The sequence below is a fragment of the Sinocyclocheilus grahami genome, unplaced genomic scaffold (genome assembly GCF_001515645.1).
Source record: "Sinocyclocheilus grahami isolate Dianchi unplaced genomic scaffold, SAMN03320097.WGS_v1.1 scaffold54.1, whole genome shotgun sequence".
Classification (NCBI taxonomy): domain Eukaryota; kingdom Metazoa; phylum Chordata; class Actinopteri; order Cypriniformes; family Cyprinidae; genus Sinocyclocheilus; species Sinocyclocheilus grahami.
In genome coordinates this window covers 6740899-6766890 of record NW_015505233.1, presented here as the reverse complement: position 1 = coordinate 6766890, position 25992 = coordinate 6740899, and the positions used below count along the sequence as shown (strand labels likewise).

At 37.0% G+C, this 25992-nt stretch overlaps 3 protein-coding genes across 4 annotated transcripts in view; 1 reads left to right on the top strand and 2 right to left on the bottom strand.

Annotated features, from left to right (window-relative positions):
* Positions 1 to 6421: 6421 nt before the first annotated feature.
* qrsl1 (glutaminyl-tRNA amidotransferase subunit QRSL1) lies at positions 6422 to 14325 on the bottom strand. Its single transcript, XM_016269891.1, has 11 exons — positions 14244 to 14325; positions 13798 to 13957; positions 13592 to 13690; positions 13398 to 13494; positions 12696 to 12857; positions 12126 to 12301; positions 11926 to 12038; positions 9591 to 9783; positions 9291 to 9408; positions 7896 to 8101; positions 6422 to 7476 (listed from the first exon to the last, which is right to left on the bottom strand). Exons 1-11 carry the CDS (start codon positions 14304 to 14306, stop codon positions 7259 to 7261), a joined length of 1605 nt encoding a protein of 534 aa, XP_016125377.1. The 5' UTR covers positions 14307 to 14325; the 3' UTR covers positions 6422 to 7258.
* Positions 14326 to 14410: 85 nt separating this feature from the next.
* Positions 14411 to 21260, top strand: rtn4ip1 (reticulon 4 interacting protein 1). Its single transcript, XM_016269892.1, has 9 exons — positions 14411 to 14756; positions 15568 to 15719; positions 15814 to 15882; positions 16025 to 16149; positions 17704 to 17752; positions 17922 to 18058; positions 18138 to 18321; positions 19711 to 19803; positions 21061 to 21260. The coding sequence occupies exons 1-9, from the start codon at positions 14525 to 14527 to the stop codon at positions 21181 to 21183; spliced, it is 1164 nt and encodes a 387-aa protein (XP_016125378.1). The 5' UTR covers positions 14411 to 14524; the 3' UTR covers positions 21184 to 21260.
* Positions 21261 to 21429: 169 nt separating this feature from the next.
* crybg1a (crystallin beta-gamma domain containing 1a) overlaps positions 21430 to 25992 on the bottom strand; it is a 79099-nt gene continuing 74536 nt past the window's right edge. For both annotated transcript variants that reach the window (XM_016269889.1, XM_016269890.1), the window contains 5 exons: positions 25766 to 25905; positions 25485 to 25608; positions 24976 to 25134; positions 24705 to 24867; positions 21430 to 22755 (listed from right to left, as the gene is read on the bottom strand). In XM_016269889.1, the coding sequence (XP_016125375.1) occupies positions 22667 to 22755; positions 24705 to 24867; positions 24976 to 25134; positions 25485 to 25608; positions 25766 to 25905 (675 nt within the window). In that variant the 3' untranslated portion in view covers positions 21430 to 22666. The remainder of the gene's footprint in view (positions 22756 to 24704; positions 24868 to 24975; positions 25135 to 25484; positions 25609 to 25765; positions 25906 to 25992) is intronic.

Here is a 25992-nt window from a genome sequence, read left to right as displayed (position 1 = left end):
ATCATGTTAGCATGTTACTAGCATGGTGTTATCATTTTGTTAGCATGATTAGTGAGTAACTAGCATGTTTCTAGCATGATTAGTATGTTACTAGCATGTTGTTAGCATGATCAGCAAGGTACTAGCATGTTAACATTTTGTTAGCATTATTAGCAAGCCACTTGCATGTTGATAACATGATTAGCATGTTATTAGCATGATTCTATCATGATTAACATGTTACTAGCCTGATGATAGCATGTTTCTAACATGTTTAATAAAATTGGTAGCATTTTGTTAGCATTTTTAGCAAATTGCTAGCATGGTCCTAGCATGACTAGCATGGTGTTAACATTTTTTTAACATAATTAGCAAGTTTACTAGCATGTTGCTAGCATGATTCTAGCATGATTAACATATTACTAGCATGATTGTAACATGTTTCTAACATGTTTAACAAGTTGCTAACATTTTTAGCAAATTGCTAGTATGTTTCTAGCATGACTAGCATGCTACTAGCATGGTGTTAGCATTTTGTTAGCATGATTAGCATGTTATTAGCATGATTCTATCATGATTTACATGTTACTAGCCTGATGATAGCATGTTTCTAACATGTTTAATAAAATTGGTAGCATTTTGTTAGCATTTTTAGCAAATTGCTAGCATGGTCCTAAAATGACTAGCATGTTACTAGCATGGTGTTAACATTTTTTTAACATAATTAGCAAGTTTACTAGCATGTTGCTAGCATGATTCTAGCATGATTAACATATTACTAGCATGTTACTAGCATGTTTCTAGCATGTTTAGCAAGGTGCTAATATGCTTCTAACATGACTAGCAAGTTACTAGCATTTTGTAATCATTTTTCTAGCATGATTAGCAAGTTACTAGCATGTTTCTAGCATGATTAGCAAGTTACTAGCATTTGTTAGTATGTTTCTAGCATTATTAGCATGTTGCTAGCATGATTAGCATGATGCTAGCATGTTTCTAGCATGGTGTTAGCCTTTTTAAAACATGATTAGCATGATGCTAGCATGTTTAGCAAAATTGCTAGCATGTTTCTAGCATTATTAACACGTTACTAGCATGGTGTTAGCCTTTTTTTTAAACGTGATTAGCAAGTTACTAGCATGTTTCTAGCATGATTAGCAAGTTACTAGCATTTGTTAGTATGTTTCTAGCATTATTAGCATGTTGCTAGCATGATTAGCATGATGCTAGCATGTTTAGCAAAATTGCTAGCATGTTTCTAGCATTATTAACACGTTACTAGCATGGTGTTAGCCTTTTTTTTAAACATGATTAGCAAGTTACTAGCATGTTTCTAGTATGATTAGCATGTTACTAGCATGTTGTTAAAATGATTAGCAAGTTACTAGCATTTTGTTAGCCTGTTTATAGCATGATTAACAAGTTACTAGCATGTTGTTAGCATGTTTCTATACTAATCCAGCTAAAACCAGTTGATTCAGTAAAAAAAAAAACTGCTAAAAACCAGCTAAGACCAGCCTGGCCTGCTAAAAAAGTGGCCAAAACCACTTTAAAACCAGCTTGGGAGACCAGCCAAAGCAGTCAATCAGCTTAGGCTGGTTTTAGCTGTTTTTTTCAGTAGGGAGTTGTTAAGCTTTGCTATAGCAATAGACCGCTTAAATACACCATACGTCTTATTGTATAAAAGTTTCAATTAACATCTATGGGATTTTAGGTGGCTTTGATAGTCTGGTTAACAAAAACCGGATCAGTTAGAAAAGGTATAGCAACCCGAGTCAGACCAGTCTGAAGGTCTGACCCGAGTTTGGTGGTTGTAGCTTTAAAAGTCTAGGAGGAGATACGTTTTAAAATGTGGTCTCAGAAGAAGAAGAAGAAGTTTAAATAGGATTTCCGTAAGTTGGCTTTTTCAAGCCAACTTAATAATAGTAAAACAACACTTCTAGATTCTATAGCGGTCGCATTTGAAGGCTGCATACGTCATCGAGGCTGTCTCATTTCAGAAAAGCAAGTAGGCCACTCCGAATGCGACCTTCTTTCACAGGGATTCGGAGGATGCATGAGGTGTATCCTTCGCTGCTACAGATAACCCACAATTCTTAGCGTCGCTGTAAACATCCGTTGTTAGTTTGAAAAATGCCGGCGCCGGCAGATGTAACGTACACACAAGCGCAGATGTGGTGTTTACAACTTACCTTAAATCGCCTCGGTAAAAACGGATAACCTTTGTTTTTAATATCCTCCTCCTTTTTTTCTCTAACAGATGTCTGCTGTACATACGCTGCAGCTCCTCAAACATTGAACAAAATAAAACAAGTAAAAGCATTTTTTTCCCTTCAAATTACATTCCAAATTTAGAAATAATTTTCCTTCATTTAAGTAGTGTGAGAGCGCAACCATGCGCTAAATGTGTTGGCATAGCTACATGATACTTCCTGTTTCCTTTTCCGCCTGTCCTACGAAGGCCGTCTCGTTTAATTCTAGGTTGAAGACACTTCGTATATGCATCCTACAGAGGATTCGACCTCCGAAGGGCGCAGCCTTCTAAATGAGACACAGCTTATATTTGGATGCATTTTATGAAGAAAATAATGGTAGATACAACAGTAAATGCACAATATTCCTTCGTCTGATAACGAAAGCAGGTAACGTGACACTGATCATGTTTCATCTTTTGGGCCCTCACATGATCTGATCTAAGTCAGATCATCATGTCTGAAACGCTCTTGAGAATAAACCAGAATAATAATAAGGGTGTTTTGTCCCTGAGCTGAGAGTACAGACCAGCATCTATACCTTCTCTACCAGACAGACATGAATGAGAGCGTCTGTAACACGTCCTCTATATCTTTGAGCTATCTTTCAGTCTGTTGTGTTGTGTAAACGTGAAGGCGAAACGGGCCTTGAAAAGTCAATAGTTCTCATTTATTAAACGAAAGCAGGTAACGTGACACTGATCATGTTTCATCTTTTGGGCCCTCACATGATCTGATCTAAGTCAGATCATCATGTCTGAAACGCTCTTGAGAATAAACCAGAATAATAATAAGGGTGTTTTGTCCCTGAGCTGAGAGTACAGACCAGCATCTATACCTTCTCTACCAGACAGACATGAATGAGAGCGTCTGTAACACGTCCTCTATATCTTTGAAGCTATCTTTCAGTCTGTTGTGTTGTGTAAACGTGAAGGCGAAACGGGCCTTGAAAAGTCAATAGTTCTGCTCATTTATTACAGACCACCTCATGGGGCCCCAGGTGACCATCGGCCATAAGATTGATAGCCATAATTTATTTTCTTACAGAGATTGCCTCTTTCTCTTTCTTTGTGACCTACTTTCTGCAAAGAAGTGAAAAGTCACATGGTTAATCTGTGGTTTAATGGCAACCCACCCGCACCCAAGTTCTTTTAAACGCTCTGGTGGTGTGTGGCTATACAAAAACCCACAGAAGTGGCTCATAACACCCTACTGTAAGTATCTTATTTGTATTTATCAGTTGTAGCTCCTCTCTGAGAACGTCTCAGTTAAGGTCTATTCATACCAAGGATGATAACTATAATGATACCAATAAAGGTTTAATACGCATTCTAATTATTTGGAATAGCACAGCTGTAAAATTAATGGCACAGAGGAATTATATCATTGGAATCACAATCACTTTTTTAAAATGGCAGATGACTTAACTGTGCATGCGCTTAGAATAAACAGAATGTTACTGTGCGTTGGTCTGAACTCTAATATAGTTAGTGTTATAGTTACTGTTCTTGTGTGCAAGGGACACGAGTTGTAAAAACAAATAGAACCCATTATAATCAATGATGTTGTCTGGATGTGCCGTGTAGCGCACCTATTCTGTTTTTAATACACTGCATGCTTGCGCTACTTCTGACAACAAGACAAATGGCTTTGGAACATTCACTGTGAGGCGTCTAGTGTAGATAGCCATTGCGTACTATCAACGAAAGTGTCTGGTGTAGACATGCTAGGTGCAGTAACATTAGTACTGATAAGAGTCAATGTTATTACCATAGCAATGAAGAACTAGCCACACAGAGGTCATTTTTAAAGGTGACATATCGTGAAAATCTGACTTTTTCAGGTTTTAAGTGCTATAATCAGGTCCCCGGTGCATCTACCAACCAAAGGAAACGGGAAAAAGATTAACCCAGTCACTTTGTTTTGGGAAGCCTTTTTCTGCAAGCATCTGAGAAAACGAGCGCGTCTGATTTCGCTCCCCCAGTGATGTTGCAAAGGGACCTCATTATAATATTACCGCCCCTTAGTCTGTAAGTTTATACCCAAGGTGCCATCATTTTGATTTTGCAAGCGACAACGGTGTACTAGCTTGCGGTGTAATGCCATGGCGAAAGTTTGAGCAAAACATGCTAACTGTTCTGTCATTGGCTGCACAGACGAGCACAGAACACTATTTAGATTCCCAGCCTCAGAGGAGACAACCGAGCAGTGGATTTATTGATTTATTTAATGTATATTGCTGCTGCCACACAGATCTAAAATAAAGATGCGATTTATTTCCCAGCTGTTTACCTTCACAGACATAACCGACTGTTTTTGTAACTCATGTGTGTTTTTAATGTAAACTTGTGTGTGAATGAGAACTTAGTTCAGTACTCACATGCCGTGACAGCCACTTTCTGTCCGTGTGCACTCAGAAAACCGAAGTTTAAACTAATATGGTTTAAAACACCTGATTTCAGCGCGACAAACATGATAATCAGAACCAAAAGAGATGTTTTTAGCAGGTACAGCTGTAATGGCGCAACTTTTTTCTGGAAAAGGGGGCGGGGAGCAGCAGCAGCTCATTTGCATTTAAAGAGACATGCACTAATACAGCGTGTTTCTGCTTCCACTCAAAATAGGCATTTTTTTAACCGATATAATAATTGATCTGTGGGGTATTTTAAGCTGAAACTTCACAGACACATTCTGGGGACACCTGAGACTTATATTACATATTGTAAAAAGGGGCATAATATGTCTCCTTTAAATCGAGCTGCTTTCTGATCAGCACGTCAAATTAGCATAACCAAAATCTGTGTGGAGAACTTTTCACTCTTGGGTGAATCTTCCGGTCACATGGATTCCTAGTGAAATTATTGTATTTCATCCATGAGAAAATAAATGTTGCCTACCTTTACTGGAGAGGAGCTTATCCTCTCAATCAAACAGGTTTTTTTCATTTCACTTACTGACATATTAATCTTAAAAAATAATTAGATCACAATCTGTTCTACAGAAAACAGAACAACTTGCTGAAATTATAATTTCAAAAAATATTACAACTTGATGACACTGATGGATGTGCTTTTGTTTTGGCCTATTAAAAGTTAGGTAGGCTACTAATTTGAGCCACTTGGAGAAAAGAAGTGAAAAAGCAGCAAACTGTTTGTTTTAAATAACAGTTCTAAGGTACTGTGAGGCCATTGGGCTTAAATAGCTTTATTTTTCAAGCGGAAGCTATTTCTTGTTAATGTGTGACATTTGCAATTCAGGTAAATAACTAGAATATAAAGTTCAGTAAACTATAAAACTGTTTGTGCTACATGATTCTAAAAATAAATTAATATAACAACAAATACCATTTGCGATTTAAAGCAGCATAACATCTTTTTTTTAGTTTAGCTCAAAACGGACGTGGCTGACAACAGAAGTCTCGCACATTCAGGTGAAAAATGGCCGTACCCCTCCCACTCCGTTATTCTTTGTAAATAGTTTTGTGATGAATCTTAAGATAACTTAAGAGATACATTGAATTATTCTTTATTAAGATTATGTATGTATTTATTTGAAGCCCTTGTCTTTTGTGAAACCTGTTTTGTTTTTTCTGTGAATTGATGAATATTTGTGCTGTGCTCCATACATCACTACACTTTTAACAATAGACAATGGACTTTTTTGCCCGCAAAATTTTGTCAAAATGTGCCCATAACGTGCACACGTTATGCCATTAATCTCTGTTCAGAAGATCATTTGGTTTCCTCTATTTCCCATTTAAATAAACAGAAAATATATAGTTACATTTAGTGTACATATAATATATAGTGTACATTTGAGGGGCCACATATGGCCAGCACATTCTGTGGAGGTGGAAATGAGTGCACTGCTTCACTGATTAAATTAGATCAGCTTTCTGCTGTGCTACTGAGTGAATGAGAAGCCTTCCAGGACTTGTGACTGAAGTACTGTACATTCTTGGACCAGGGTGTTGTGGCCAGGTGTTTTCAGACTGTGTGGAGAAGTCTGTGTGTGACTGTGATTTCATTAGCAACTCTATCTTTCTCTCTCTAGGCCGATGAGAACAGTTTTGACAGTTTGAAGAGCTACTTCACAAGAGGCAGCAGCCAGAAATGGCAGATAAACAAAATATTAAGCAACACAACTATTTTTAACTTTGATATTAGAATGATTTATGAATGATTACGTGACACTGATGACTGGAGTAATTATGCAGAAAATTCAGATTTGCCATCACAAAGAAGCAAAATCTTATGAATCGCAACCTGACTTTTGATGGAAAGACACCAGCTCTCTTTATTCAGTTAATAACCTTAGCCATAAAAAGAAATTAGAAATAACGTCACATTCTGTACACTGAAGCTCATTTCCAGTATAAAAGCTATTGTCACTCATTAGAAACAGGATGTGTGCACTTTCAGAGCATGGTTAAACTGTGTACCACAAATGCGGTTTGCTGCTTTGGTTGTTGTGCAAACTGTGGATTTAGTAATGTCTGGAAAAGGACAACCATTCTCTCAGAAGTTAGCTGACTGTATACACAATGATTATTTTACCTTCACTCAAGTCTTCCCTCCCTGAATTATTTTCATGCTTTTACAATATCTTCAACTATGGTGTAAGGTTTACAGGAGGTCATTTTTAAGATCACAGTTTATAACACAATGCCATATTTAATTTTTTAAAAATAATTATATATACTTGATTTATTAAAATCTGAATTGCCAGTTACCGTCTACGCTTTATTGTCTTCACAATGTTTACAAATAAAATTGCTGTTACTTGCATTTAAAAAAAAAAAAATTATTACTAGTCAGTTTAACTCCATTTACACTAATGCTGCAGAATAAATATAAATTGTATTCTGACAAAATGGACCACAGTCCAAAATAGAGACAGTCTCATATAGATCCAGTGTGCGCTCATACAGCATTCACACTCTCACTTCTTATGCACCTACACACCAAATTTAACCCTCACAGGTTTCATTTCCTCTGAACTCTACCCGTTCAGTCATTTCATTTTGGTTATGATCCTATTGTATGTGTCCATTCTCTGACTGATCGGTTCAACTCTTTCTCATTTGATTCTCCATGCAAATGGATAATTGGAAAGTTTACTTTTTGTTCCATCCATTGGGCTACTGTCAACAACTTCCAGTCCTGTAGTGTCTGACCAATCAGCTGCAGGCCGATGGGAAGACCTCGGTGTGAGAGGGCTGTTGGTACCGTGACAGCAGGCAAACCTGTGGCGGAAAAAGAGTGAAGATCATGTACTGTAAATATACCGAATACACATATACAGGATTTATTTTGGCTTAGAAAAGATCAGAAAAAGATGAATGAACTTTGGTTTTGTTGGTTGGTTCATTGATCCATTAAAGCTCAATTGTAAATTTGTTTACGCCGCTTTAGGGAAAAAACCTGCTGTACTCAAAAGGTCACATGTAGCTGGAGGCCACATGCCCTTCTTGGTTGTTGTTGCCACGCAAAACTCCCTGACTGACTTCAGTAAGGTAAATTGGCCTGTCAAATCAGGTGATACAAATCACATTTGCATAGATAAACCAGATAAGCCCTCAAGGACATGCAAAGGATGCAACTCTGGAACCTTCTTGGAATTAAGCGGAGTCATTTCTCTCTCAAATCCACTTCCTGTGCATACCTGCCATGTTGACAGGTTGGGTGAAGACATCCTCCTGAGCACTGCGCGTTCGGTTGTCTTCCTGTATGAAGTCAGAGTAGTGTGCTGCATCGCTCAGCGTTGTGGGTGTCAGGAGAACATCTATGCCAGAGCGGAACACATTTTTAAAATCTTCAGCGATAAGACGCCGCATTTGTTGAGCTTTCACAAAGTAACGCTCGTAGTTCCTGAGAAGAAAGGAAGGGAAATGTGTAGATTTAAAAAGCTGATATCTGTAGCACCTCTATGAGAGTAAAACCAAGACACAGCTGCATAAAAACACCAAAATCTTTGAAAACTGAAAATAACGAAGATATTGTGGTAAAATCTTGAAATTTTGGTGCTACTTGTTTTTATTAAAAAAATAAAATAAGGTAAAGTAAAATAAAATATAGTGCAACCTCACAGCATTGGCTTCAAACTTCGGCATACTGAAATCGCTGTGTAAGTGATTGACATTTCTTTTTGGCAGACAATATCTTTACCCAAAATACTTGAAGAAAGTGCATGTCACATGTTACAATAACTTCTTCGGGTATCTAAGGCTCAAATTGATAACTTATGTGCTACCGTTGTTGGTTAGTTTTTTATGCTTTTGAAAAAAGTCTCTTATTCTCACCATATCTGCATTTATCTGGACAAAAATACAGTAAAAAAAAACATTTAAAATAACCGTTTTGTATTTTAATATATTATAAAATTCAGTTTACTCCTGTTATGGCAAAGATGAATATTCAGCAGCCATTACTCCAGTCTTCACTGTTACTTTAGTTCATCAATGTAATGCATCCTTGCTGAATAAATGTATTCATTTATTTAAAAAAATTAATACATAAATAATAATAACTGGTTACACTTTACAATAAGGTCCTATTAGTTAACGTTAGTTAATGCATTATCTAACATCAACTATCAATAAGCAATACATTTGCAATAGTATTTATTAATGTTAGTTAATAAAAATGCAAATGTTAGCTGAGGTCCATTAAATAATATTTAACAGATACAACTTTTGATTTTAATAATGTATTAGTATGCTCATAATAATATTATTAAGATTAATAAATGCTTCAGAAGTACTTTTAATTGTTAGTTCATATTAACTAATATAGTTAGCCAAGGTTAACAAATGGAAGCTTATTGTAAAGTGTTACCATCAAATCTTACTGACCCCAAACTTTTGAAGTTGTCTAACTATAAAAAATAATGTGGTACCAATGCAGTAGTAAACAGGAAGTTTTGTTTTTCGAGAAGTGGTCAAGCTACTACAACACAGTTTACCACATTTTGCACATCTTTAAAGATGCGAGAGAGGTGAGAGAGTACACATCTAAAATGGATCTGAGACAATAGTGGTTCTCTTTTTGAGGCTCTCACGATTTCAGAAGGAAGTAGTTTCCCGAGAGGATTCTTCGGCGAACCACACTGTTGAAGCCTTCATGTCGTGTGGTGGCGTACATGGCATCTGTGGAGCTGTCGACTTTACTACAATGGCCTGAGGAGAAGAAAAAGACTTTTTCAGAAACACAGCACTGTTCAAAACTCAAATGGATATGTTAAAATTTTAGTTTGTAGTTGTAGCTTTAAAATAACACCTACATTTTAAATCCATCGTGTTTGCATGTATGTGCATCATGGGTTATGTGACAGTTTTAGACATGTTTAAGCTTTACACACCATATTCAAGCCCATCGAAACGTGCCATGTTGGATGCAACCTCACAGCAACACAGGACGTGGTAACAGACGATGGAGTGCTGTGTGTGTGGCAGAGATACTTCTTGTACCCGCGCCCCTGCCTGCTCAAACATGTCTGCGACTCGACTCCACTGGGCCAGAGTGTCCTTAGACAGGCCTGGGGCGTGATATTCCTAAAATCATAGAAACTCTATTACAATATCATGCAAACATAGGTTCATTGTACAATAGCTATGTTTCCATACAAAGATTCAAATTAAACTTATGCACAAAACTGGAATATCGCATAAACATTTGCGATTAAAGCACCGTTCCCATCCAATGAGTCAAAGAGAGCAAAATGGTCACTAAGTGGTGGAGCCAGGATGTTTTCATAGGGGTGGCCAAGGAGGGGCCAGCAACCAGTCTGGGGTGGCACAGAAATCTTCATTATTTCAATATAAAAATGTGTTTGGCTATAATGTACTGGATTGTTTTAGTGCCTAAAACACAACTGAGTACAATTAATTTCTACTTAACTGTAATTGAGATATTTGTGAATTAGAAGTGAATATGACAATTTTTGTATTATTCCTCACCACCAGGTATTTTAATAAAGGGGCTCACTATAGCTTTATTGCTCATTCAGCTTCTCAAAACTCCCAAATGCTTGCTCTCCAACATTGCATACTCGTGGATGAGACATGAGATAGTGATAAAAATGTGAAAAAGGCAGGAAGTCAACAGTAGACATAAATAATAAAATGAGTTATTTTATGCATTTAAATGGTTTCATTTTCGCATATTTTCTAGTATAAGTGCACTGTGCTCACATTTATTTGTGCATTAAATTACAAATAAAAAAATACATATCCGCTTGTGCCTTATATTGTGATCTCGAATTGCAGAATATATTTTAGTACATGCATTTGAGAGACATTCTTGTGTGCTGCGTATACATGCAGTTTGCAGCTTTAATCGACTTTTTTGGTAATTTCATGACACAGACGACAGAACTAACGTTAGGTATGTATGCTCATAGTTTCTTGTGCAGGTTATTTATGATGAAGTGATATAGAGCGTGCGCCACATATTTGCGTACTGTTGAAGAGTGCGCCGTGAGCACAGTAAAACGGCTGATTAGACAGGAAAGTGTGTTTTACTGACATATAGTCTAACAACATCTCATCAGGCCGCAGGTCACAGTTGTTCTACTGAAGCTCATTTGGCTGCTGTAGCTTTTCCGCACTCGTTTGACTCGCGCCTGACGCTGAGGTGATGTGGTTTGATGTGGTTATAAAGAGATACGGCGGTTCCACATAATAAATGCAATTTCTTGCAGTTTTGAGTGGGGTGGCCAAGCTTTCGTCAGTGATGGCCACGGCCACCCCCTGGCTCCGCCCCAGCTGTCACTTCCTGGTAAACTGGCACTAAATATCACTAAGAAAACTAGGAGAAGCCACTGAATATAATCATTTTCATATATATGTCATTAAAATAACGCCATAATATATGATATCGGTAAATGTGTTTCCATCATAGTTTATGCGCATTTTTCTACTCAAATGTGCGCATACGTTTTTTATGTGCATTTTTAGAATTTATGCGCATCTTGGTGTTTTTTAATGCAATATTTCAAAATGTGCATAAAAATAGTTGGATGGAAACAAAGCAAATGAAATGTATGGGTCACATTCCACCAAAAAATCTGAAAAAAATAAGTCTATTTTTATGACATTATTATTTTGTCGTCACATTATTGTGGCCTAAATTCTCCTTTCTATAAAAAGAAATAAAAAAACAGTATACAGTAATGTCAATTCCATTATAATATTATAGTAATCCTGCCTGCATTCAATGATTTGTTTTAAATATGAAGCAGCATTAATTAAATTTAAGTGAAATAATTATTACCATGATATATACGTAAGATTAACTTTTTTCAAGATGTAATTTAAGCATTTTTTCACATTATAGAAACAAGAATGATAAGCTTTCAAATTATAACATGCTACTAAGGCATAATAAAACAGGCTTAACTTTCTTCATGCAAAATATATTTAAACACTTATTTAAAAAATAATCAATATAATCATAAATATGAATATTTATTAATTAAATAATAGATGCAATTTAGGTCAATATTTCATTTCAATAATTGTTATATTTTTATATGAACCTAAAATGGATTTTCACTTATACACAATACACAATTTTGTACATATGGTAAAATCATTTGTAAAAACAATTCTTGTTTGCGTTACCAGCCTAGACCCTTCTGCTGTTAACCACACTGAGCTGCTGTCACCCAGTGGATGGTCTGAATGCAGCTGTACCTTTGGTATGCCGACACATATGTCTCTAATGTCAAAGTGTTCAGGAAGGCTGGGTGGGGTACTGGGTGCCTGGACAGTTGTTGAGTCTCTCTCATCTCGGCCCTGCAGAATCCCTGAAAAACAGGATCAATCAAAAACAAAGTACAGATTTAAATCAGTGACCCTCATATGTTAATCTCACACTCAAACTGATCGCATACTCAAGACAGTGGCAGCATCATGGACACTCCTGGTCATGATTCCTGGCACATCCATTGAGTTGACCAGAGGGATGAGTCCGTGACGAGAGAGCAGGCCATAAGTGGGTTTCAGAGCCACGACCCCACAGAGAGAACCAGGGTTTCGTGTAGAGCCTCCTGTATCAGATCCCAAGGCTCTAAGAGAAAAGACACCTGGAGCAGATTAGATATATAACATATACAAATATTATTATCTGAAGCCTCACATAATAATGTGTTTTTTTACATGCATAACTCACAGTGTGTACACGAACACCTATTAATCAATTGCAAAGTACTACATTAGTAAATAATTACATTTTGCTCAATTAGCCACCAAAAAAATGTCATACAGAGCAAAATTAGAAATGTGTTATTGTATGTCTACATCTTGAATTATATGATATATTATTTCAGATATACAGAGAACTATTCCTTTCCTTCACATATATGAACTAAGCTTTATGAACATGCTTGTATTGAAGCAAATGTTCAAGCTATATTGACTATTAAATGTAGCTTGCATGACTTTATAGAGAGTTTTACACTTACAGGAAGCTGCTGAGAGACGCCACTGCTGCAGCACTACCTCCTGAACTTCCTCCTGTGATTGCCCAGTCAGAATCTGGATCTTCTGTGCTCTGCTCACGGTATGAGCTTGTGTAGCTCCATGGGTTACGAACTGGACCAAACGCCCCATCTGTACTTCCAGCTCTTAAGAAAGACAGAGTCACTCAGATGTGCACCATACCTAATCTATTGGTCTTTACAAATTATGCACACTACAGTTCAAATGTTTGGGGTTGGTAAGATTTTTAATCTTTTTTAAAGAAATATCTTATGCTCACCAATGCTGCATTTATTTGATCAAAAATACAGTAACGCTTCCAAATTGAATATATTTTAAAAATGTAATGTATTCATTTGCATTCATGGCAAAGCTGAATTTTCTGCAGCCATTACTCCAGTCTTCAATATTACATGATTTTTCAGAAATCATTCTAATATGCTGATTTGGTGAAACATTTCCTAATATTATCAGTTGTTCTGTGTAATATTTTGTGGAAACTGTGATACTTTTTTCAGGGGTCTTTGATGAATAGTGAACGTTCAAAGAACAGCATTTATTTGTAATATATATGTTTTAAACATTATAAATTCCTTTACAGCCACTTTTGATCATCCTTGCTGAATAAAAGCATTAACTACTTTTACTAACCCCAAACTTTTAAAAAGCATGTGTGTGAGTCTTACCCCATTGCAAACTCATCCAAATTAGTTTTTCCAACAAGAACTGCTCCTTGATCCAACAGCTTCTGCACAACTGTAGCATTGAATGGAGGAACATAATCTACAAATCCAAACAGACAAAATATGATATTCACAAATCATCCGTGAAACGTACATTTTTCTATGCTTCAGTCTTGCGTTAATGCACTTTAGCTGACCTTTAAGCATGCTTGAAGCACAGGTAGTCTCAATGTTTTCCGTGCAGAAGTTGTCTTTCACTGAGAAAGGAATGCCGTCCAGGGGACCAAGAGGTTTACCTTACAAGACAATACATAGAGCACATGAAAATTATTATTCAGCCATAAAAGGTTTATATACATTATGTGACACACACACACACACACACACACACACACACACACACCTGTGCGGAGCCTGTTGTCTGTTCTCTGTGCTTGCTCCATAGCTGTCTCCTCTGTAATGGTGATAAATGCATTCAGGTAACGTGTCCTTTGTATTTGGTTGATGCATTTTCTGCAGAGCTCAGTGGCAGACACCCTCCCATCCCTCAGTGCCTGGGACACCTGCAGTAGGCAGAGCGCATTTGACTTTTTTAAACATTTACAGTGTTTTGTAGTTTTAGTAGGTAGATATATAAAAGCCATTTGTACATATTAATCTAAAATAAAAAAATATCATTACAAAAACAGCTTAAACTTTTAGACTGGCCTTACTGGTCTCCCAGCCTTGTCGGAAGTTTTTTTAACAGTATGTAACAGAGTGACAAAACAGTAGGGCGAATGTTTATAAAGTAAAATTTTTGGTTATGAGTAAGCTGTTTAGTTAATTAAGGTTAAAATGAAGACAGACCTCTCTAATGGACAGGCCGAGCATCGCTGCCGCCGAACGAGACGCCGCACTGGAGGCTGACATGACACTTCCCGTTGACCTCGCTGACGTCCCATCATCTCTGCTTTCTGATTGGTCAATCGAAGGGCGCTGCTGCATATGATTGGTTCATTCTGTCGTGTGAAAGTTCACCGGTTTGTTTTGACTTTGCAGGAGGACACGAGATGCGTTTTCGCTGAACTTGAGAGTGTTATAAAGCAGTTATAGGAGGAGAGCTTTGGATTGTTTTAGACTGCTCAATCATGCTCATGTGTAGACGGTGGTTGGTGTGTTCGCTGAAGGGTCAGTATAGGAGCTTGAGTTTCTCAGCCTCCCGCAGGAGTGTTATGCCCGCATGGGTCATCGACAAATACGGGAAAAACGAGGTGCTGAGATTCACCAAGAACGCAGCGCTTCCGATCATCCACTATCCCAATGAAGTGATCGTGAAGGTGCACGCTGCGGGTTTAAACCCCATCGACATCAGTATGAGGGGTATGTGGGGGTGATATCACCGTATATTTGTACAATTTCTTTTTGTGGCATTTAAAAAGGAATGTATGAATCTTGCATGGTTCAGAAAAGTTTCTTATGACAATGAGTGGCATGACCATATTTCAAAGAAAATGTTTGAACTATGTCAGTCATAATTGTGAGTTGTTGCCTAGTCATTATGAGCTGTCATTAGTTGTGCTTGCTAAAAACCACCATGCTACAGTCATGTTACAGGTGTTCTTTATATAGGTTCAATAGACCAACCAAGACCAAGTTTTCCTGAAGTCCCTAAACCTCAATAATAAACTTTTGCATGTTCCTGAACACCTTAGCAATGCCCTAGCAACCATTAAGAACACCAGCATCTGCAGAGCAACAAGCTTGTTGACGAGTTTTGCACAATCAAGCACTACTTGAGAAATGGTAAAACTGTAGATGCACAGATTTTCTAAATGTTAAGATGTAGTTTAAGAGGACATGTGCAAGATTTTTAAAAGGTGAAGTTATTTAAAAAAAAAAATCAAATATTAAGAATCTTTACCAATAATCTAAATCTTCGAAACAGCCTTAAATGTACAGAGTGAATTTATCCTCACCTTTGCACCAGTTTGCTTATATGCAAAGTAATGTAAAAACAAACCACTTTATTGTGTTATTGTGTAAGAATGAGTCACAAGGCATGTTGAGACCTAACGCCATACATGCTTAAAGAAGAGCATGTATTTTATTTTAAAATGTACAGTAAATATATTACAACATTTTTGGTAAGCGTTTATAGTACACTTAATAAAAACTTTGATGTTTCTTGTAGGTGGTTATGGAGCAGCTACTATGGCCATGAAACGTGACCCACTGAACATGAACCAGTCAGGCAGTGAGTTTCCTCTAATCCTGGGGCGTGATGTATCCGGAGAGATCATGGAATGTGGGCTAGATGTGAACTACTTTAAACCAGGAGATCAGGTGCCCTATTCAGATATTATATCATATATAATTGTAACTGTATCTATATAATGTCAGTTATTGAGGCCAGTGTCTGCTTGTTTTTCTCTGTCAGGTGTGGGCCGCTATCCCTCCATGGAAGCAGGGCAGCCTGGCAGAGTTTGTAGTTCTCAGTGCCAATGAGGTAATATTCGGACTCATGTTTTATATGATAAAAACATTTAACACATGGATCATTCACATATATAGATTAAGAGCACGATACAACAGTTGTCCATAAAGCAATCTCTATGTATAGAAGTTTAAAGTTCATGTCTGTGATTCAGGTGTCACATAAGCCCAAATCACTGAGGCATGTTGAAGCAGCATCCATCCCGTATGTGGCAGCAACAGCCTGGTCTGTCATCGTCAATACTGGTGGTCTGAATAAAGACAACGGTTCTAAGAAACGGCAAGTACTAGTCTGCAAGTTTTTCAGTCATTGACTCACATTGTCTGTTGTTTCTGTTGAGTCCTCCAGATCATCCACTTAAAGGGGTCATATTGCATGGAATCAAATTATATATATATATATATACAAACCCAATTCCAAAAAAGTTGGGACACTGTACAAATTGTGAGTAAAAAAGGAATGGAAATACAAATCTCATAAACTTATATTTTATTCACAATAGAATATAGATAACATATCAAATGTTGAAAGTGAGACATTTTGAAATGTCATGCCAAATATTGGCTCATTTTGGATTTCATGAGAGCTACACATTCCAAAAAAGTTGGGACAGGTAGCAATAAGAGGCCAGAAAAGTTAAATGTACATATAAGGAACAGCTGGAGGACCAATTTGCAACTTATATACATTTTCTCAGTTTAAACATTTGATATGTCATCTATGTTGTATTCTGAATAAAATATTGAAATTTGAAACTTCCACATCATTGCATTCTGTTTTTATTCACAATTTGTACAGTGTCCCAACTTTTTTGGAATCGGGTTTGTATATACTGTATATATATACATACATACAGTATCTCACAGAAGTGAGTACACCCCTCACATTTTTGTAAATATTTTATTATATCTTTTCATGTGACAACACTGAAGAAATGACACTTTGCTACAATGTAAAGTAGTGAGTGTACAGCTTGTATAACAGTGTAAATTTGCTGTCCCCTCAAAATAACTCAACACACAGCTATTAATGTCTAAACCGCTGGCCACAAAAGTGAGTACACCCCTAAGTGAAAATGTCCAAATTGGGCCCAATTAGCCATTTTCTCTGCCCGGTGTCATGTGACTCATTAGGGTTACAAGGTCTCGGGTGTGAATGGGGAGTTTTACATTGTAACAAAGTGTCATTTCTTCAGTGTTGTAACATGAAAAGATATAATAAAATATTTACAAAAATGTGAGGGATGTACTCACTTCTGTGAGATACTGTATAGAAGAATGAATTAGAGTAAAATGTGGGAAATGACATGTTCAAAATGCTTAAATATTTGAAATGCAATCAATTTAATCCTAAGGAACAGAGGAAAATAAGTAGAAAAATGACTTAACATATATCTAAGTTATGACCCCTATAGACTAAAAATACTTGTTGTTCCTCTCTGCTTTTTAGTTATTCTTTTTCTGTCTCTTGTTTTATCTCCAGCCTCTAACTGATTCCGTTAATTATGTCTTTGTAGTATTAACTGAATTAGCATGTACCAAAATTAGATTAGAAATCTCAAAATAATTACAAAATCACATTAACTACCAGATTGAAGCATTAATTTTACAAATGTGCTACTTTGTGTGGCAGATTCTTCTTATTTAAAGACAGTTGTACAATTATATGCAGGAAGTTCCGCTTTGCTTGCTACATAGTGATCTCAGCAACACTTGAACACAACAAGGATGATTTTAAATCATTCTTACTTTATTTTTAGTGGTTTAGATGAGTCATCATAGATGTGGAGTTAATTAAGACTGACTGTAATAGATCTATCCTGTCCTTATGCAGCGTTCTTATACTGGGAGGATCAGGAGGAGTGGGAACCTTAGCTATACAGGTGATAATAATGATAAAGGTTTGCCTTTTCCATTTTGCGTAATCATTTTACAAAAACGTTGGAGTCACATTACAAATTATCTCTTGTATTTCATCTCCTTAATGAGTAATAAAACACGTAATCATCTGTGTGTACGTGACATGTTTATTAAGTTTTTGCTTCTCTGCAGATGGTAAAGGCCTGGGGTGCCCATGTGACTGTAACATGTTCCCAGAATGCCGAGCGTCTGGTGAGAGATCTGGGTGCTGATGATGTCGTGGACTACACTGCTGGACCAGTCGAAAAACAACTACAGACATTACAAAAGTTAGTTTTGGGCGACCAGTTTGTGACTTTTTTGTTGAACTTGTGATTGACATTGAGTTTATTTCTCTCTCTCTCTCAGGTTTGATTTGATTTTAGACAATATTGGGGGTGAAACTGAGAAATGGGCACTAGATCTTCTGAAACCCTGGAATGGAGCTAAATACGTTACTCTGGTAACACCGTTCCTGCATAACACAGACCGACTGGGCCTCGCAGACGGTATGATGCAGTCTGGAGTCACCATAGGATGCAAAGTGCTAAAGGTAGGGACTTCCCTTCCATGTGCTGAGGAAGAAAAAGTGAGTTTCTTCTGCCACAGAGGCTGAAACCCCTCTTATTGAATGGTTTATGTGTTTATAACCATGACGTATGTGTGGGTGAATTAGCAGCATGTATGAATCACTTAAGTGTGATTCAAAAATATCTTAAAAATAATAAATGAAAGTAAGTGGAGTTCCTCTCACCCTACAAACCAGATTTTTCTGTACTGTCTGACTATCAGAAGCCAGACCCGAGAAGTGGTTGTAAATGGAGATGCCACTGAGTTTATATATACAATACTGGTCAAAAGTTTGGGGATTTTTAAATGTTTTTGAAATAAGTGTTTTATGTTCAGCAAGGCTGCATGTAATTGATCAAAAGTACAGTAATACTATGAAATATTATTACAAATTTCTATTTAAAAATATTTTAAAGTGTAATCTGAAATTTCAGCAGCCATGACTCCAGTTGTTAGTGTTACATGAGCCTTCAGAAATGATTGTAATATGCTCAAGAAACATTTCTTATAATTATCACTGTTGAAAACAGTTGTGCTGCTTAATATTTTTCTGGAAACTGTGACAATTTGTAAAGGATTTTTTGATGAATAGAAAGCTAAAAAGAACAGCATTTGGTTAAAAATATTTATTTCTTGTAAATGTCTTTACTGTTTCTTTCGATCAATTTAATGTACCCCTGCTGAATAAAAGTATTCTTTCAAAAAATCTGTAGTACTGGTCCTAAACTTACTAACCCCTCTTTGTAGATTTTTTTTGTTTCGTTTTTTTGTGGTTTCTCAGAGCACTCTTCTTGGCAGTTGTTGGAGTTTTTGCAGGAAATCCACACTGGTCCCTTTTTTCTGACATTAAATCAACACGCAAATGCCTTGTATTCATAGTAGCCTAGTACAGTACAAACATTTAAGTTTTGCATATGTATTTATGATGTAAATTCTTCTATTTTGTTCAATATCTAGCAAAATCCTGAAACTTTCCACATTTGAATTAGATTATAAGTCCCAGGTGCCATTTGAACACATGTTCATTTACACTCATGGGACACAATTTCACATAAAGTCATGAGCAGTGATCTCACTGCAGCTACTGATGACCCAGTAAATGGCTGAACATTTCATGATCAAACACACTTTCTTTTCATAGCCATGACCCACCTTTTTCATTGCTTTACACCACCCTGTCCTGTGGCAAATAGGGACAGAATAAATGATTTATTGAATGTATATACTGATCCTGAATGGATGAAGGTAGAACGAAAGAAATGAAATCAAGAAGGGTCGGGAACCTAAACCTGATCGCCTGACACGTTTCACTCTTTTGTGGAGGTAGAAGGTTGTTCAGTACTAACTCTCTCTCTCTCTCTCTCTCTCTCAGCACCTCAGGAAAGGAGTGCACTACCGCTGGGGTTTTTTTGCTCCAAGTGGCCCTACGCTGGATGAGATTAGCGAAATGGTTGATGCTGGAAAGGTACAGCAGCCTGAGTGTGTCTGATGTGTGTGAGAGAGACTTTCTCTTCCTGCCTTTTTAATTAGTTCTCTTAACTGTCAGCTGCTATACATGATTCTCAGTTTTGGCACTTTGGGTTGTTCGCACCAACAGTGATTCCTTATCAAAACACAATGACATCTTATCTTTACCAGCAATACATCTGTGATCACATTTGCACATTTACTTGTGGCTCTGTGTCTTGTGCTGTTTCTTAGAATGCAGAAACGAGACAGAACAGTTATTATGAACTTGTGTTATGACAACTTGTCTGCTTCATGGTGGGAACAACAGTATGAAGAGTTGCTAACCTTATGATAGCCATCAGATGTTGCAGATAACAGACAGATACACAAGATAAACACGTCATTGAAAGAGTGTGATCTATGTGATTTGTGAATTAATATCAGATATTTCAGAAAAGCAAGAAACCATATGAAAGTTAAAAGTCAATATTTGATTTGAATATATCCTTTATACTTCAATGTTAAACAGCACGTAAGGGAGCTTTTATATAATGGTAAGCAGAAAAAGTTTTGACATTTACATATATTCACAGTTCAAAAATAACATAGTGAAACAGTACAGCAGTGCAGCAGGCAGGAAATGTAACTTATCCGGTTTCCTTTAAAGCATGTGCTCTTAAGCCTGCATGTCCTGTGTGTTTGCTAACCAGCTTTGAGTGTGTTTCCATTTGTTTTGAGAAGATATTCACGATTATACAATGATAATAAAATGTTTCATATTTTATGACAATGTTTGGCCAGACTTCAGTTAACCCTATTGGAAGTCTAATGTATTCATTTATATTCGTATTAGTGCTACTATCACTTCAGATTGTAGATATTAAAATCATAATCAGCTGACATTTGATAAGGAGTTCAGATTACATGTTTCCTCAAGACACTGTAAACGGTACATTTACCATGAAGGTAACATGAACTCATTACAGATACAGTCAAAGCATAACTTGATTCTTGTGTGGGTCAAACCAGCATCGTCTTGTTTACCAGCTCAGAGTTTTAACCACAACACCACACCCACAGCTAACCTACTATACACCCGCCACCCACTTCTGCACAACCGAATGCATTGTATGCGCATATTAAAAGTGGATACCCATTTGGATGAGATTACCATACCAATGAGTCATCACGTTAAACTGCAGGCATTATTCAAGTCCTCCCAGGACGTCGCATTTCAGTTCTAATATTTGTGTTCTCGGTTTTGTTGTTGTAGGTCCGTCCTGTGGTGGAGAAAGTGTTCTCATTTGCTCAAGTGCCCCAAGTCTTTCAGAAAGTAGAGCAGGGTCATGCTCGTGGTAAAACTGTGGTTTCCGTCATTGATGACCAAAAAGAGTAACTACTACAGTATGACAACCAAAACCTTATGCCAGGACTTTTTTGAAATTGTCTGTTGAATTAAAAATATTTACCTAATGGCAAGTGTCTTTATTTTGCATTACAAAATTAGCTGACATGTCCCATTCATTATTTGAAATACATTACTGTAATATGCATAAACAACTTTATGACAAACAAACAAACAGAATAAAAAAAGTTTTATTCTAAATGTAACAGTATATTTTGGAAATATGGGCATGGACACACAAAAACTAAAACAGATTACTAAACGCATCAGAAAATGGACACACACGCACAAAAACTACCAAAAAATCTTTGTAAAAGAAAACAGAGAAAAAGCTCTAAAAGCAGAACAGCAGATCAAGTATCAGCTGGATTTCAAATGAATGTGAGTTTGTGAACATGAGTGAACTGATGCCAGATCAGCACAGCTAGGAGGAAATGTTTCTACAATGTTCTAAAATGTGCTTACTTACTCCAGAATATTCTGACCTACTAAAGAAATACTTTGTTCAGCAACTGTAAAATTGTAGGAGTCAACAAGTTCCCACATTTTGCTTTCAGCGAGTTTGAATGGCAGATGAATAGATGCTGCCTTACATTCAGTGAGGTCTATAATACCCGTTTGTTTTCTAATTAATCTGAACAGCAGTTGCTCATCTGGTGCAGGAACTCTTGGAAGTACGTAATTTAAAATGTGCAGTTTTTTCTCACGAGTGCTTAGTTCTGCAGCCAGGTTGCTTTGAGCCAATCATCTGAGATATTAATGTGATTAATTACTCTGGAGCCACAAGAAAATAATGTCTTGACTGCTGATGGCACCACAAGAACATGCACAAGCCCTTTACTACCGACCATCCTGAGATGTGACATGAAAGGCTACAGACAAGAAAAAGCCTATTTCAAGCTATCAGGAGCCATTACGCTTTTAAGGCACTAGTAAAACATCTACTATTCTAAGTACTATTAGTATACGACTATACTAAGTATCCATGATTTAGATGTTTTTTTGCAAAAAAATAATTTAATCAAAATACACAGCTACTTATAAATGGAAGAAGGTGCTTTTTGCCCCTAAAAAGTGTAGTTATGACAGGCAAGGGGAAAATGAACAAGGTCACTTAAAGTGCAGCTACATGCCAATCCTGATGCTAGTGCGCCCCCTTTGGTACTGTTATTGCATTGCAAGCAGGACAGTACTTTGTGTTTCTGGGCCAATGAAGAGTTAACAACAAAAAAGTACTAGCACAAAAGATGATGAAACTGTAGCAGGTCTCATTAAGGTCCTTGATGTAGTCGATGGACTTCTGTTGAACATCCAAAGATACATCACTCATGTAGACAACTGTAATCTAGATGCATGATTTCAAAAGATTTGGTCCCACACACATTCTTATCTCAGGATAATGATCCAATCAGTGACAGAGACTCATCAGAGTCATTTATGGCGTTACAGAAATGCCTCTGACTTGACTGGAGCACTAAAGGATTTCCACAGTCCATCTCTGGTTGGTTTTCTGCTCATCAAAGGTGTAGAGAACCACCTGGTTTTTATCATACTGTTGGCCACCTAGATGAAGAACAGATTTAGAAGGTCAAATTCCTTTTGATTTCAACAGGCTCTTTGGGTTTAAATTACACTTCCATTTAAAAGTTTGGATTCCGACTTTTTTACAGAAATTTTTATTTTTATTTGGCAAGGAAGCATTCAATTGATCAAAGTTGACAGAAGAGACATTTATGTTACAAAAGATTGCCATTCCAAATAAGAGCTGAACGTTCTAATAATAGTAAGAAATGTTTCTTGCGCACCAACTATTAGAATGTGGAGAATGTTTAGAATTAGAATGATTCTACAACAATCAAGAGTAATGGCTGCTGAAAATTCAGCTTTGCATCAAAGCTTCGATACAAATTGCATTTTAAAATATTTAAATTAAAAACTGTTTCTTTAAAGTGTAATAATCTTACACAATGTTACTGTATTTTTTAATCAAATAAAGGTAGGCAGACAGGGTGTAACACATTAAGCGGCCACTAGATGGCAACACATTACAGGTTCTGCTGTGCTGACTGACGTCAGGGTGGCGCTCAAGTTACAGAAATTTGAACCACAAACAGCCTCATTCTGCATTCAGACAAACAAAAGAAGCCATACAGCAGTGGTCTTTTGTCAGAGATTGTTGTCACAGTCCAAATAAATAATTTACCCTTGATTCCACTGATCTCCTGCTTTACACGTAAAAATACATTTTCAATCTGTTCCCTTAATAAAATCTGACCAATGAATGAATGTTCCAGTTGTTTGTGGTGGCTAGTTAAATTTAAAAATACATTTTGTAAAGATGCCACTCACAAAGAGTAATTTCTAGTCAAAGAAAAATGTTAATTCATTTTGACCATAAAACCCCTCGAAATGCTATTTTTTATCATATAATTTAATTATATTACCGTATTGGCCCGAATATAAGATGACCCTGATTATAAGACGACCCCCCTTTTTCCAGATGTACCTTTTGGAAAAAGGCTTTTTAAAAACCAAATCTTGTTTTTTCTCAGTAAAACACATTTTGTCTTCAATTATTTTCATATTGCATATTTTTCCTATTTTAATTTTTGTTTTGAAAGTATGGTAAAAACTGGTAAAATGTACCAACAATCACATTTAAAAAAATATACACTTTTTGATATACCATTAAAAAAAACAAAAAAAACTGATAGCCCATCTGAATTAAGACATTTAGGCTATCCATCTAATAGTAGCCTGCCAAAATCTTATTAACATTAGAAGTTAAATCTTACTGTAGTCTTCAAATCTGGGTACTGTCTTACGTTTTAAAATCACAAAGGGAGTTTGGTCCCATCAGGCTAACGTGACAGTCACGACTCATGCAGCTGTAAGGTTTTCTTATTCTTTTGTTTTTACTCGCGATCTTTACAACATGCATTACATTACCTATTTCACGGCACACTCGTTTTATGCGTATTGGGCACCACCTATTGTTGTGGGTGTATTATTGACATGTCAAAGTCTAGACCCTGAATATAAAGACCACCGCGTTTTTTCACATGTATTTCCAAGAAAAAACATCGTCTTATATTCAGGTCAATACAGTAATATTTTATTAGAATAGTTTGTGGAATATTATTAGCATTTAGTTAATATTCAGTTGAGTGTTAAATGCTAGCCCCTTCATCTGTAATACAGATTCAGACACATCTTTGCCTCTGACAGGATGCTGTGGTATGTATGTAGGGCGGCAGTCCGGTTGCCCGAACAGATCGAGCGCAGTTGCTAATAGAAATACCACACAGGTATGATGTGACATCAGAATGTGTCATCAGTAAGCGATTATGAGCTCGTCAGAGCAGGGTGCAGTTTTATGACTGACAGACATACTCATACGCCCCATGTGCATGCAAATGTTTCTCTGTTTATTGTTCCACTCCAACCTTTCTGTTTCATTTAATTTTTCTTTTCATTCTGTTTTCTTTTATTCAAACGTATAAAGAACTGACCTTTGACCTCCAGCACAAGGTCGGGCTTGAGATTGTTGCGTATGATTCCATCTCCTGTGATGCTCCAGAACTGATTTTCTTTGCCTGGTTCAGGTGAGACATTCAACCTGCCACCTGCCATCACCACACCTCCTGACGTCTCCACACAACAGTCCTCTACCATCTGAAGAGAAAAAGCCAGAGAGATGGTGGTCATGATCAGTAAACAGAGCCATAGTCGAAATCACTCGAGTACAGAATTGGATCTGGAGAGGCGATCAAAGTCGAGTACCTTGCAGCGCAGTAGTCCATTCTCATAGACCCATATCTGCTCTGGACCACCAGTTTCCTCCAGCACTTGAACCCGGAGCAGCTTTAAATCATCCAGGGGTCCAGTCAGAGACATCAAGCAGCCTGTCTCTGCACTACGTAGCCGAAAATAAACACGTTTCTATTGAGAAAGACACAGAAGATAAATGGTCATGTTTGGATGTTTAAACTAGCTATAAGAGAAACTACTATAGATAAAGTTTGCCTCAATCTGCTTAATAAACTCTAACCCGCTTAAAGTACTATTATGTAATCATGGGTATTAACAGTCTCATTCTGGATTTACTGGAGTGTCTTTATGTCCACATGTTGTAAATGTGCTGGGTTTGCCCTGCCTTTATATGTGCGGTTCCCAAACAATTAACTCTCACACCTAAAATCAAAACTATCTAAACCCCACTGGATCTGAATATGCATCAAACACAAGTCATTTTGCTTACTGAGAACTAGGCATGTGGTGGCGTTTCATACCTGTAGTAACGGACGCAGAGAGCCAATCTGCTCCCAGCCTCTGAACTTCTGCCAATCACCAATCTCACTGGGATGGAGCAGGACCTGACGACCACGGAAGTTGCTGTATTCATACAACACCCAGCTGATGAACAGAAAAACACAAATACACAGAGAAAAATCAATTACCTTACATTATTTTCTTATCCAAATGAACCATAAAGAAGAAGAATAACACTAAATTTGGTGTTCTACACCTACAATGAAATCTGAGCTTTGAATGTGCTTCACAAACCACTCACATTCCTCCATTGACCAATAGAGAGCTGACCCGCCCATCAATGCCAGCCAGAGATAGGTTCAAAACGCCATCGGTCAGAACTACTTTACGTCCTCTGAAGCCGGATTTACAGAAGAGTGTGATGGAGGGCATAGAGAACTCCTGAGTGGACAGAGAAACAATGATACATGTGTTTATTACAAAAATCCAATCATTTTATTATAGAATCCACAGTCAGATACGATATGA

What these genes read in the sequence shown, in the direction of transcription:
- qrsl1 (XM_016269891.1), bottom strand. Translation starts at nt 14,306, where the DNA reads ATGTCAGCCTCCAGTGCGGCGTCTCGTTCGGCGGCAGCGATGCTCGGC. An exon ending in TCGGCCTGTCCATTAGAGAG is followed by an intron (nt 13,958 to 14,243) that starts GTCTGTCTTCAT and finishes TGCCTACTGCAG; the next exon opens with GTGTCCCAGGCACTGAGGGA. An exon ending in TGCTTCAAGCATGCTTAAAG is followed by an intron (nt 13,495 to 13,591) that starts GTCAGCTAAAGT and finishes TTGGATTTGTAG; the next exon opens with ATTATGTTCCTCCATTCAAT.
- rtn4ip1 (XM_016269892.1), top strand. Translation starts at nt 14,525, where the DNA reads ATGCTCATGTGTAGACGGTGGTTGGTGTGTTCGCTGAAGGGTCAGTAT. An exon ending in CAACTACAGACATTACAAAA is followed by an intron (nt 18,059 to 18,137) that starts GTTAGTTTTGGG and finishes TCTCTCTCTCAG; the next exon opens with GTTTGATTTGATTTTAGACA. An exon ending in AAATGGTTGATGCTGGAAAG is followed by an intron (nt 19,804 to 21,060) that starts GTACAGCAGCCT and finishes TTGTTGTTGTAG; the next exon opens with GTCCGTCCTGTGGTGGAGAA.